At 43.3% G+C, this 14,650-nt stretch overlaps 1 protein-coding gene across 1 annotated transcript in view; it reads left to right on the top strand.

The window, feature by feature from the left end:
* LOC109633626 (GDNF family receptor alpha-2-like) overlaps positions 1 to 14,650 on the top strand; it is a 50,068-nt gene that overhangs the window by 20,846 nt on the left and 14,572 nt on the right. The window contains exon 4 of the mRNA XM_020093636.2: positions 4,752 to 5,130. Within this exon, the coding sequence (XP_019949195.1) occupies positions 4,752 to 5,130 (379 nt within the window). The remainder of the gene's footprint in view (positions 1 to 4,751; positions 5,131 to 14,650) is intronic.

Below are 14,650 nucleotides of genomic sequence, written 5' to 3'. Positions count from 1 at the left end.
AATATCCCTACACATGAAAGACACTTGTTTGATGATAAGTTGACAACCACTCTGCTAAGGCAGGCCCACCACACTGTTCAGACCTGGGTGTGTATCCCTTACATCTTGGGGCCCAGTTTGGGTCTTTCCTCCTGATCCAGAGTCATTGGCTGCAGCGTTCTCCAGTCCGTGATTTTTCTTTTATGGTCGAGCACAGTGTTTGTCCGTGGATTCCTCGCTCTTTGAGCAACCTGATGGTGGAGGTTGCAATAAAACTCCAACCTCCACTGGGCAGACTATTGCTTTACAGTCACGTTGTTCTGCCTCAGATCCCTGCATACTGCAGCCTTTTCCTCTAATTTGCATTTACCAGGTTTGGTCTTAGGGAGGTGGTGGTGGCAATTTGTGATGGGACTATAAACCGATAGTCTACATACAACAGTCTCCAGCTTGCTCCAGCTGACCACTCCTGGTCCTCCTCGAACAAATCATACCCTTGGAACTGCGCTCGGTTTTCTGGAGGACAAAGGATTGGTAACAGTTTGGTTATTAATATATTTTGTTGGTTCAGGTAGATTATATCAATACTGTATGTTGTGCATTATTGCTGGTGACAGCTGAAGGAGCTGAACAGCATGCATGAGTGGGCCACTGAGGACACTCAGGCTTTGAATTTCACCCGAGGAAGCACAACTTGAAGGCGGATGCTCACAAACAGCTCAGGCGAGTGTTTAAAGCAATATAAGGGTTAGTCTTTTGCACACTGCTTTTCCCACCTTTACTCTCACATAAAGATATTTAGTCTTCCCTCGTCATGTCACTCTCCCCTTTGTTCTCTCTCATCTGCATGCAGGCTCATTTTTCCAGCGATTATTCCAAAATTTAGCTGATCCCCGAGAACAGACTTTGTGAACTGTGCCGGTCCTCCTCTCTGATGACGCCCACATCTGACTTGCTCAGTAAGGCTCCGGGAGAGGATGCTGTAGATCCTGCACACTCTCCTCTTCCCCTCTGGAAGTCTTGCTGCGACACAGAGTACAGAGCTAATGACTGATGAGCCCTTTGACACGGAAATGCTTGACATGCTCCTCAGGGTCCAGACTAAAGACTTCCCTAACAAGCTCCCGCACACTCACCCAGGGCCGTATTAAATCCAAACTTTGGCACCTTTCCTAATTACTGAGAACATACCCGCAGCCAAGAACCTCTTCCTAACCTGGGCTGAACTCCCCTCTGCAGTGCTGAGTCCCTCGAGTATGGGATGATATATGAAAAGCAGAATTCAAATTAGGCTGACGGAGAGCAATTACAGAGGAAGTATAGGATCCCTTAGTCTTTGGGAAACAAAAGCATCAAAATCCAGATATGGTGTATGTGAAGGTTTTATCCACTTGCCCTCATACGTGCGTTGTCCACATCCCTCACCTCTCCCCTTCTCTTTTTATTATTCCTCTCTATTATTGCTGTGTTTTCTCTCACGAGAACACAGGTCTTAGGAAACTCTCTGTTTCTCTCCATCTGTCTCACTATAGGCGTCTCATATCTCACATCTTACCCCTTCTGCTTCCCTCTCACTTCATTGTCTTCATTTCCTTCCGTCCCTCTGTCTTCCCCCCATGTGTGCTATGAGTGTGGAAAGAATAGATGGTTATATCCACTACATTGCTATCACTGGGGTCTAAGTTATGACTCCCATAAAGCAGAGAGCCCTATTAAAAGCCTATTTACAGTCAAACGGCAGGATCACCGAAAGCAACGATAGTGCTTCAACTGTTGTGAACATCAAGTAAATGTTATGAGACCACTTTTATCCGTGTACACGCAGCAGTTGTGAGAAAACAACATGAGACAATTTAGTTCTCTCTGAAAACATTTATTCTGCGGCCAACAGGTGACGGAAGGAAAGAAAAAGCATTATTTATGATTCCCGCACTCAACAACACTGATTATTCAGGGTTTATAGAATCCATTAATCAATCAATGCACCCACTTGTCTCTGACCATGCAGTCGGTCGATACCTCACTTGCTCATTGGCACAACAGCCAGCAAGGTAAGTTAATAGATATGTGCAGACGATTGTGATGCAGAGAGCTGTTGATTGCACTGCTGATGGGCTGGGTTAATTATTACGAGCAAGAGCCGCACATCTTTCCTGAATTAGTCTGAATTAATTGAAAGCTCTCCAGCATGTCCCTGTAAGTGTCTGTCCAATCTGTTAGTCTGTTTCCTCTCATGCCATCTCTCTATCTGCCATGATCAACCACTGCAATCAACTTGTCTCCTCGCCCCTCTTAGAGCCTTATCCATTTTTATACGTCTCATATCATTAGCTTATCAACCCCTCTCTCCTCACATTATAGTGGAATATGTGTGCTGAAAACCTCCATTGTAATGCACTTGGAAAATCAATTAGAACTCTGTAACTCAGTGCTGCACATTTCTCCACCCATCTCCACCTCTTTGCTTCCTCCCTCTACTCCTCCATGCTCTCGCTATCATCCCGCTCGTGTTCAAGCACGTCAGAGCCATCAAGCAGGCTTTGTGTCTTATGTACGCCCCAGGACATCTTTTTGGGTTGAGCACCAAATTCAATCTCAGCTCCCCAATCAGAGGTAGTAAAAACCCATCCGCTGCTGCAGCCTCAAAAAAATGGCTTCAGCCCTGCGTGGTCAGATAAATCTTAGTAGCTCATCCTTCTCCTATTTTCTTTCCATCCTGGACCCCCCAGTGGCCCACATTAGAGCCTGCAGATGGCCAGGGGAGATTTAGGAGCTGCAATCCATCAATGTAATGTAGCCTGAACTACTGGACAACCGCCCTGCTAACTCTCCTCCAGCTGGACTGCACCACCCCTGCTTCAGGCCCGTTTCAGCCGAGCTTGGCCCACTTAACGTAAAACTTTGGCCCTGCCGCGGCCTCTTCATGCCCAGTCCCAAGTCACTACTCTTTTTCCGATTCTCGCAGTAATTACAGATGAACTAAGCTGCTCCTATACTTCACAAGGTTTGCTAATTGTCTCTCATCCCGACTATAAGTTTTGACATCTGTTGCTGTTGCGTAACTTTTGACTCACTTAAATTGACTGAGTATGCAATGCTCCCAGACATCTGTTATGGACTGGTTGTACCCTCCTAAGTTTCATTTGATAAAACAATCATGTCTTATTTTTAAGGTTTGAATAAAAAAGGGAGAATGGTTCTCCCTGGTGACCTATGCACCTACATCTGTTGGACATGTCTCTCAACACCCTGCTTGTTTATCAGAGTGCCTGCTACATTTAACCTTGATATAGCTTAACGAAAGCCTTCTGGAGAGCTAGATTAAGTGTGCTCTCTTCCCTCTATGATGAATTCTTGACATTCTACTTCTGCCACTGTTCAGTGGCAATGAGTTTTGTCTTATCCGGTGTGATCTCAAACCACAAAATCATTGATTTGGGGAGTTTGCTTGTTATTTTCCCCCTCTGTTGCTATGTGTTCCATGCCTGGCTATTTCTACGATTGATAAGAGACAATGCACCATTTGGAAACAGTACAGCGTCTCTAGCGGACCCTCAACCCCTTAAAATAAATTGTTCCCTTCTTGTTTCAGGCTGTCTGATAGACACTGAGTGAGATTGGTTCCGTTGAATAAGAGATGAATCTTGCAGCGTGTCACAATGGCGCTACGACCTCTGAAATATCATTATCTACAGGGTAGGGAGGTTAACTTCGCTAATATAGCCTTGAATACTAGAGAGGAGTAGCACAACTGAACATGATCCTGCTTTATTACAGATATATCTCTGGAAAAGGTGCAAGGTTTTTTTCTACTGCTGCTATATGTAGTATCTCAGAACAACAAAACACACAATCAGATTTCCACAAATATGAAATGCAGCCTTAGGGATAATTGCAAAGTCTAAGTTTGTGATTACACAGAAAAAAAAGGGGAGAACTTAATCTTGTACTTGAAGTACAGCGTGGACTCTTGATAAATCCTTAGGCTTAACTTTAGTATTTAGTGTTGTTTTCCACTGACCAGTATTCACATCAGTGTGCTGTCTCATCAGTATTTTGCTGCAGTACTTTTACGTTATGTCCATTAGACAAATCAAAATATCTTAAAAGTCAAATCACAAAAACCTCAGAGTAAATATGTATGTATGTATAATATGTGTATATTATTAATGTCACATTTAACACATTGGATAACTTGATATTGTAATAACATTATGGCAATCACATCATAATATCACCTGGAAATAAATCATGTATAAACATCCAATTTGGAATCATGGCTTAATTCATTCATATTTTACTCAAGCTCTGAAACGGACTGAATCAATAATTCAGTTAGAGTGGATTTGAACTAGCTGCAGGCATCTCTCCAGTGGCTCACTGTTGGTTGAAGAAACACAGAAGCACAGATGATATTGAAAAGTCTCCTTCATTGTTCAAGCTTAACATTTGCAATGAATTCCCTCGATGGGAGATGTGGCACAGGGCTTATTGTTTTATTTGTTGATCACACTGCAGCAGAGCCCATTATAAACTATATAAGGTTGGTGATATTGAGACAGAGTATCAATGAAGAGACATGTACCCCTGTGTTGTCATTGTATTTGATCCAGGTTGTGTTTGCTTAAATACTAACTCTGAAATCCACCAAACTATTTCAAGTGAATATACCAAGATAGTGATATCTAACATCATGTTTTCAAGGAAAATGAATCCTTATCCCCTGTATTTCTCTGAAGTTACTGAGTTGTCTTCTCTTTATCCAATGTCAGGTATGCTCACAGTTGCACCAAAAGGTTTCCACTGTCCCGACGCCGAGAAAAACTGTAACCACTGTCTGGATGCGGCCAAGGCCTGCAACCTCAACAACAGCTGCAAGAAGCAACGCTCCTCCTACATCGCGACCTGCAGCAAGGAGGACCCCAACAAGGGCGAAACCTGCAGCAAGAAGCGCTGCCACAAAGCGCTGAGGATGTTTCTGGACCGCGTGCCCACCGAGTTCAGCCACCGTCTGCTCTTCTGCCCCTGCCAGACCGAGGGCTGCGCTGAGCGACGCAGGCAGACAATCGTGCCCGACTGCTCCTACAAAGAAAAAGAGAAGCCCAACTGCCTGGAGCTACGCAGGGTCTGCCGCCAGGACTCGCTCTGCAGGTGAAGTAGAGGGTGTAAATGGCAGAGAGAGAGAAAGAGTGTCCTGTGCTGTGTGTGAGGAGCAGGGGGGGTGGCAAACATTCATTTTATGTGTGTTCATGTCAGTTTTGTCGGTTTGATCGACAGAGTTTTGTGCTGCCACCAAACACATCTGAAGATTCATTATCTTCTTATATTCTTTGAAAAATGAGAAAAGAAAATTGAATTTGTGCATTACAGTTTTTGATGGAAATTTCCCTGCTCCCATGGCATCCAAAAGTTTTTATTTCTGTGCTGTAACTTTGCCAGCAAAGTAATTAGAGTTTCAGGGAAGCCGCTGCTATTAGACGCAGGATGAAGATGTGAGGCTAAGTTGAAGGGACAACGCTCAATTAAGCCGAACAAAACATTAGTGGATCACTTTGGCTGCACGGGGCCTCTATTGGATTCAAGCGGCCAGATTCAATTCACACCTACCCAGCCGTGACATGTTTCTTTCTGTTAGTGCTGCCCAGGGCAGGTGAAACACAGCAGCTGCAGTGTCAGCCAGATCAGCTGTCAGGATCTTTTTACCCCCTAGAACCATGTGCTGCGCCTGGCCCTCAACAGGGAACACATTCAAGCAGTCTGGAGAGATTCGCTCTGCGTTCATTAGTCTAACAGCACAAAAATGTAAAACATTTGAATTAATTCTAAGCATTTAAAAGCTCATTTATGAGCCTAATGGTGTTCGACCAAGTGTTAGACCCTCGAAAGCTGTCTGCTAAAAATAATACTCATGATGTGAGACTTATCAGTAGGGTAAAGTTTTGGCTACTTTTCCATTTCCCAGTGTAACAGATGATTAGGCAGCTGATACAAGTCAGTGATAATCAGAGACGGGACAGAGTTTGTGGGTTTAAAACATTTAGCAGCTGTAGATGTGGCAGACAAGAAAACCAATGCACTTCATCAACTCATTTCTGGTGTTAATATATGTAATAATAATGTTTCGCACAGTGTGATTAATAGTCAGAGAAAGAACTGATGTAAGTGTGAAAACGTTTTGTGTCGCTTGCTCTATTTTGGATAACTACCACAAGTTGTTCTGTTGGAGGTAGCATGATTGACAACAGTTCAAATCAGACTAACTAACTATGCACAACACTTACTTGTGACTAGTATAGCACATCACATTCCTTCTGTTTCCATGGAGCTGAGCAGCTTCTGAACATAATGGTGAAAACCCAATACTCTCTCCACCGACACTAAATCCAACCACTGCTCTGCTAAAGAGGGGAAACTATTGCCTCTCCTCCGATTTATGGTTGTCCTGATAATTACCTGCTTGCCTGCACTGTGTAATCTGTTTTCAGGCTGAGCTGCTTTCTTTGACCTTTAGACCCTCAGGTGTCTGCTGTGCTCCTCCTGATGAAATAGAACGTTAAAGCTTATTAACTGTGGCTTTGTAATGCCCTGCTGAGGTCAACAGCTCGATGAGCGCATGCACTCGTACAGTACGGACACATGCTGGCCCGAGCACCAACAGGCCAAAAACCATTAAGCAGCCACACGCGCATAGACACACTCGCTCTACACACAACCACAACGAGCTTGAACGTGACTCTAATAACCCAGTGTTTCAGCACTGCACTCGCCCGCAGTGAATAAGTGCCACCATGCAAGCGAATGTCGCTACAACTTAATTAAAGTCAGTGCTGGTCTGAGGGTGTTCTCTGACAGGTGATGTTATCCTGCCCCGAGGTGTCTGCAGACACTGCCATCACCTCCACCATGTGACAGGTTCCTTCTTGTCCTCTGTCTGTCCCTGGAAGAAACACTGATTCGTTAATTCATTTGATTGGATAATTTATGAGATATCGCAGTAAACAGCACACTGTTCTCTTAATTTACTCTGCACCTTCAGTGTGTTATAAAAGCAAATTGAATTTAAAGCTCATTTGTCATGCTAATGGAGACAAAGTCCACAGATTAGGGATTTGCTTTGTGCAACCTCTGTGATAAACACAATTGAACAGCTCGACAAAGAGCCCTCCCAAAACTTTTTTAACACGCAAGTCACAGCACCACTTAAGTACAACACGAGGGGAAACTTTCACTGGCTCTGTTCTCCGAGATACGTTGATAAAAGCAGGAAGAGATCATTCAACGACAGGCCTCAATCCCCTGGGGATGCTTGTCTGACTCTTACTCCAAACAGGGCGATACACAGCTAGCCTGAAGCCTATTTCATTTTAACACAAGGGACGGCTCGACAGAGAGGAGGAGGAGGAGAAGGAGAGAGAGATAATGAGACAGAGCGAGAGGGAGGGGAGCGAGGGATGGTCACACAATCGATGTGGGCCGTAAAGCTACTGCAGCAGGTTGGAGGTCAGTGATTCGGTCACACAGTTATGGATCAGCAGACTCTGCTGGCCATCTCAAACACAAGCTTTGCTCCCTGCAACACATTCTGATGAAGGACGGGTCAGGGCTCGAAACACGGCCAAGTCAAAAAGGATTTAAAAATGTACACTCGCCTATTTCTTTATTTATTTCAGACTTCAAAAGGCCAGCAGTTCGATGCTTTTCATTGTAAAACTGCCTTGAATATACTTTTTGGACTGACACCTTGACCACGCAGGATTCTAGATCGGCTGTGGATTCATCCTAAGAAAGTGTTAAGATTGTTCCAGGTGGAGACAGAGCTCAATCAAAGAAAGATTTTATCTTTTTAGTCTGCGTGGAGGCAATTGTTGACATACTTTGGAGATCTAGGGACTGTGGTTCGACAGAGAACAAGCGTTAAATGGAGCACCTCTTCTTCCCTACACCTGGTTTCACTTCTGCTGCAGTTATTTTTTTTCTTCTTTTTTGAATCCTGCACAAACAGAGACAAACAGAAGACCTTGTATTTCTTACAGTTCTCTGACTTTCATCACTTTCTCTCCTCTCACCCCTCTGCTCTCCTCTCCTATCGTCTCCCCTCGTCTCCTCTCCTCTAATCTCCTGTCCTCTTCCTCTCGCCTCCCACTTCTCCCGTACTCTCCCTCTCATCTCCTCTCATCGTCCTCTCTGCTTCTCCACTCTTCTGTTCTCACCCTCTTTCCAATGGATCCAACATCTATTCATTAGGGACTGCTGAGTCCACACTGTGACAATAGGCTATATTTGGATCTGCCTTTTTTGGGGTAGAATAGTTTGAGTATGTGTGTGTCCATGTATAAAAATGCAAGCAGAGAAGTCCCTATCCATCTCCATGTCAGTTAGCGCAGCACAAGCCCAATGAAGCCGAACCCAGAGAGCATTGAGTTGTATACATGTACGGTATTGATTGTCCGTGGGATCAATGCAACATTTCTATCTTTGATTTATATCCCCTGGTTTTTTGGCTCACTGGGTGCTTTTTGATTGAGTTCTTTGGCCACTGGTTTTCAAAGTGGGGTGCTGAGAAACAATCAATCACTGTACAGGTATAACCTGACCCAGTTAAGGAGATGTAGCCTAACAGGCTGCCTTTGCTTACAGAAAAATCAGAGTACTGCACCCTCTCTCAGCAGATCCACACACACACACACACACACACACACACACACACACACACACACACACACACTGCCCTAAATCACTTTCTCACTTTCACTGCACACTTGCACCTTTGCGGTCTCGTACACATGAAGCCTCTTAATGCATTCGTTGGCCTCTGGTTCTCCCTAACCACCTGTTCACACATACGGTCAGTTCTCTGTGATAAGCTTCAACTTTAATGAGCAACACGGACTCAGATAAGGAAAAAAATCTGCATGGGTATAGATTGCTTGTTATGTCCAGTGCTAATAAAAAAATCCTAATGTATATGTAACCATGCAAATGCTGCCTCCTATTTTTAATCTGTATTTGTGAACGTGGTGTAAATATTAAGAAACACGTCACAACTTAGCTTTTCATTTTTACGCAAATTAATCAGATTTTCCTTACATTTTCCTGTTTATCATTTCATGCTGCATAAAATGTATATCTTTTTTATCTATCTCTCAGATGAGAGGAGTGAGAATTAACTATAACGTTAAAATTGGAGATCAAAAACCAATACAATGAGCTGTGTAGTCTCTGGATGGTGTCGTCGCAGCAGTAGCCTATTTAGAGGGGGATGAGGGGGGATGCCATCTCCTTTAAACTGAAATGACCAAAAATTTGTCGTGCTTAATAACCTGTCAATTTCGCCATCCCCTCTCATCTATCCCCTCTATTCCCTAATAGAGTGAGAGTGCTGCATGTGCATTTAGAGAACTTGTATGTGCAGTTTAGTTTTGAATGTTGGAACTCAACAAGTAAGAGAAGTTGTGAGAGGAACTGAAACTAAAGAGTTGTGCATTTAATTCCAATACATGGATTAGTGTATGCCCATTTACTTTCCTTACTGTAATCTCTAAGGGAACATGGTACAGTGGAAAGCTGCAGTCATTACCGACGAGGCCCCATCCTTCCCTCCAGTGGTACTGAATCTATTATTAATACACACATTATCAATAGGGCTTCAGACTTATCTAGAGAATGGTCGATGTGCAGTTTTGAATGTGTCAGTTAGGGCCCGTCCGTTCACTCTTCATCATTCTCACTCTGAACTTCTCTTTGTACTTAAGGAGACAAAGTGAAAGCTGCAGCATGTACCTTCCTTTAAAGCTTTTGCACAGAACAGTTTGATATGTGACTAATAGCTATATAATTACTGGTAATAACTGTTTTGCAGCCTGCTGCTAACTCTGTCATTCATTCAGGGATTGTTCATCCATTTGTTTGACGTGCACACTTTGTCTGGGGGACGGCTGTTTGCCTTGTTCAGAGTATTTAGGGAGTTCAGATAACCTTGAATAATCTACTCAGCCATTACCAAACAGACAGTACTGGGTTATGTGCGCGACACACTTGATTTAGCATTCATCCCAGTGACATAACATTCAGTAGGGGGTGTATGTAAGACATTTGCAGTGGGTGGTGCAGACAAAGACAAAAAGCATGAGTAAGTAAGAGAAACAATGGATTACAAGCCAATTTTCTGGTCACCAAACAAGGAACACTGCAATCATGCATAAGTAAGTGTTTGAAAATGAAACAAAATGTGGGCAGATAAGATCAAATGCGAGTTTAGGTTGTTGATTGTTTTTTAGTTGGAACAACCACAACCCAGAGCTCCATCCCCAGATGTTTGCAGCCGCTTTCAGACATGCACCAAACTCTGGATAATCTCATGACATGCTCGAGAGAGCCTATAGGTGACAACACAAATGACTAATAAAAACTCATAATACAAATTTCTGAATGAGCCCAAGTGAGAAAATAGCAGGAGATCCTTTTGGAGGATTCATCGCAAGTGAGTGGGCATGTTGATGATGTTTCTGACACGCAGACAGATGCAAAACTGACAAAAAATACAAACATCTCAGGATGAAAAAGCTTTGCCAAGCACGAAGGAGACGCCAACAAAGAGCCTTTGGAGATATATCATGTACTGAGCTGTGTGGCATGCTGAAAACAAAAACGTGATGTCCCGAGCAGTGCCACATCCTGCCGCTGTTCCACCCCTCACCTGAACACTCCAGAGATTTCTTTGCTGTTGGGAAAGTGTCCGACCAGACAATCTCCTTCAGGGTTTTTATATGTGAAAGGCAAACTCTGGAGAATCTCCAGACCTGAATGTCTGAACATTCTTCGGAGTTCATGTCTGAAAACGGCTTGAGTGACCGAGTTTTGGGCATTTCCCCATTGGTCATTTCTCTTTCAAAATGAACTGGTGAGAACAATTTCATCAGGAGGTAGTGAGACCAGTACTGCCCTGTGATGGAGAGGGACGTCTTTCTCTACTTCTCTTTTCCTCAGTGAGTGGCAGAGAGAGAGAGATGGAGGCTGTGTGTTGAGTGAAAGACAAATGATGCTTCGACAAGTAACCCTGTGGAGCTACAGTATATTAATGAGCACAAATGTCCTAATCAGATGAACTGGACTTTAAAGGGACTATGTCCTGCCAATTCTCCTGTAAAAAGTCCATGTAATGTCTGAGTGAGCCGATGTACAAACAGATAAAGAGCTGAAACAGACACCTGGCAGAATGCAAATACAACGCAATGACTTCATGAATATGATAATCGGTGTATTGCAGGTCCACAATATTTTTCAGCTACATCCTCAATTTCATCCACTGACCCTCCACGTTCCAGCCAAAGTCTGGGTTTTGACCCGTTCTTGTAACTTTGGATATTCTGCTAAATAATGCAGGGGAGGTGCTGTCAGCTGACATGTTTTTTTGTCTGGGTTTCAATTCTCTGCTGAGTAAGCGGGCGAAAGGTTGTGTCATGTGACAGCAAAGTTAAACTGCCTTGTGTTTTGACTGAATGCCATCTGTCCACAATGCCCTTTTACAGTATTGACTGGGAATCACAATGAGTACAGTGCTGTCAAAGAGGCAGGCCTCAGTCAAGGGACAGTGAGGAGAAAGTAGCTGAGGGTTAAATGCGCAATCACCTTCGACAAAGGGGGCAACACAGACACCGTCTCAGGGTCACAAGTAGAAATTTAACGAAGGCAGAGCTGATTGCCGTCATTGCTGAACAATTTATGAGAAAATAAAAAGCAGTCTTTTAGTGGGAAGAAACAAATTTCTTTGGCAGACGTTATAACCTTTTATTAAAATATATTCATAGCACTCCACTGACAAGGTCAGTGCTGTTATTGGGCTTTTCATAAAAATTGTCATGATGTAATGAGCCGTGCTGCACAATGCAGAAAATTCAAAAGTGAGTAATAGTAAAATATCAGCTTTGCCAAGGCAATTTGTTTACTGTGGCAGACAAAGTCAACATCAAATGACAAAAAGGACACACAAGGCTGTCGAGTCCTATTGATCGAACCAGGGTCAAATTCCCTCACCACGAGTTTGCAAATCAACACTTGAGGCTGCAATGAAAATCAGTTTGTACAGGGACAGGAGGACAGTAATAGGAGGGGACAGAAGAGGAGGGGACAGAGAAGGAGATGCAAGGGGAGGAGAGGACAGACGAGGAGAGATAAGGTCATAGCAACACAACAGACACAAAGAAAGGCGTGAGGGGTAAAAGCGTTGTGGGGCAGAGCTGAGGGAAACATCTTTTGTTTTCCTCATTTGCTTCATGTAACTTTGATTATGTTGGCAGCTATTGTGTCATGCTTATTGTAATGCTTTCTGTAGATGAATGAGAGATATGGGTTTCTAAAGGCTCTCTAGATGGAAGACTGAGGCAAGCGATAAGAGCGAAGAGCCGTAATTTCACATTTAACAGAAATTATCATGCGTAGAAGTCATATTTGGAGACGGGGCACAGAGGGGAAGTCACTAAACCAGATAGGACTCTCAATAGACTGGTTTTGATGTAGAGAGGAAGCTCTTAGAGGACTTTGGAGTCTGATAACCATTTTTTTCCCTGCTGCCTCTCCTCCTTCATGAGGAAATGGTTTCCAAGACTGACACTCATCTGATTTGAGTCACATTGTTTGTCATGGGCATCAAGTGATAGGAATAAGAATCCATATAAAAAGCCATTAGTTTTCTATTACTGCCAAGCTGGATGGACAGGCACTCAGCGCTCAGCCAAATCACAGTGTTTAAAGTGTCAGGTTGGATGAAAGAAGTCTACCTCTGTGGGGGCTCCCGTGCCACTTCCCCAGGGGCTGAGTGGCTGAAATGACCATAAAACTCTGTTGAGTCAGACAGCCTGTAATTTCAGCAGCGAGTGGCGCTTCGCCGAGGTATAATGGAAAGCCCTTGGACGCCATGAAATGTGCTGCATCCTGGTTTTGGAACACCATTGTCTGAACACTCAGGACACCTCTCTAAACTTTAAATTACTGTTTTTAAGCCGTCATTGTCTGAAAAAGCTCCGCTTCTCAAAAGAAACATGGTTCTTGTTCAGTTTCTTTAAAATTTTCTGTGGTCTTTGCCTTTCTTGCAGAAGTCTGACGTTCAGATTCTTTGTTAGCATGAAAGTAAAGGAGCCTTTGGCTCTCAGAAATAAAAAAATGGAAAATGTGGCTCTAAAGGTTGCTTTGTATAGGTGCAATAGAGTTGCTCTCTCTCCCCTGTCTGTTGTATCTTTTTTTATCATCTGTGGTGTGATTGTGAGCACAAGTGCCTTCTTTCTCTGTGAACAGACTGAGGGTGGATGAGTGCGATCTGTGAGTGAGGAGGACAGTGTGTGTGTTTCTTTTGTGAATGAACATCAGGCGCTACGTTGATATTTGAGTGTGCATGTGTTTGCGAACTTGTGTACTCGCTCTATCAGTCGTTCCAGCCATGCTGGAGCAAGCTTATGTCCCGTTTTCTGAAGCGAGGCTTTCGATGTGTTAGCAGTGTGTCACGTCGAGAGTCTCTCCGGGTGATTTGATAGGAGGGCGGATGGAGATGGAGTTGGAGTAATGAAGTGAGTCTGAGTGGGGTTTGCTGCTGGAGGCCCAAGCTCATCACACTACACTAGCCGCCATGGTGAAAGAGAGAGACGGACAGAGACGGACAGACAGGAGATTGTTACCTCATCACCCTACATTACCCCTGAGCTGATTCTGCCTGTCTTCTTATTCACAGAGTCGGGATGCAGCAGAACAGTATTGGTGGCCAACAACACACTGTCTCTGATAAATTCTAGCATTTGACTCTATATGTTTCATGCATCCTCCTCTCTGAGTTTCCCGAAAAACAATGTGGTTGGAAGCAATAGACTCAGTGTTTGGTAGATAAACATGCAGATATTGGCTGTGTCATTACAATGCATCTCCTCTTATCCAATTAGTGTAGAACCCCATGAAAAAGGCACAAAATGATGAATAAGAGATCAAGCATCACCTCGAACTGCCGAACATATAATAAGCAACACAGCTGCAATGCATATTTAAAGACAAGGCACTATGCTAATTTCTGTGACAACAACATTCCACCTATTTAGGCTATTGTGCAATGCAGCTGTCAGCACTTTTTTAATTATGAATATCTAAGTTAGTGCATGAATGCAACACTGTAGATGCATCCGACAAACTTTCTCACATAAGTGTCCAGATAAACAGATAAGAAGTCACAATGAATCTCTTACAGTTGTGATGTGAAAATGCACACATAAGAACAAGTATTATTCTCATATTTCTTCAAGTACTGACAACTATTTAAAACATATTTACAGGGTTCATCTGTAGCGTTTTAACATGAGATAGTTAGTATCACACATCCAGTTTGAGACAGTCATTACTTATGTGAAAATTGCCATCAGCTGGTAAAGATACATGTTTTCCTTTTGTGAACTGCAGTTTGTGTCATTGAAGATATCAGAAAATACTACAATGGCACCCCTTATGAAACCTAATTGAAATTCCTGATTTTTTGGGGGATCTGCACCTAATTGCACACACTCATAGTTATCAGTTCCCTTCATCAAGATCCATGAATTATTCTGATAAATCAAGGAAAATGTTGCATGACACCCCATCTCACAATGTTGAAAAGAGTAAGAAAACAAATCCTAAACCAGCCCCTGGATCCACACCA

This window comes from Paralichthys olivaceus, chromosome 4 (assembly GCF_024713975.1).
Source record: "Paralichthys olivaceus isolate ysfri-2021 chromosome 4, ASM2471397v2, whole genome shotgun sequence".
In the NCBI taxonomy this organism is placed as follows: domain Eukaryota; kingdom Metazoa; phylum Chordata; class Actinopteri; order Pleuronectiformes; family Paralichthyidae; genus Paralichthys; species Paralichthys olivaceus.
This window is presented reverse-complemented; position numbering and strand designations above follow the sequence as displayed.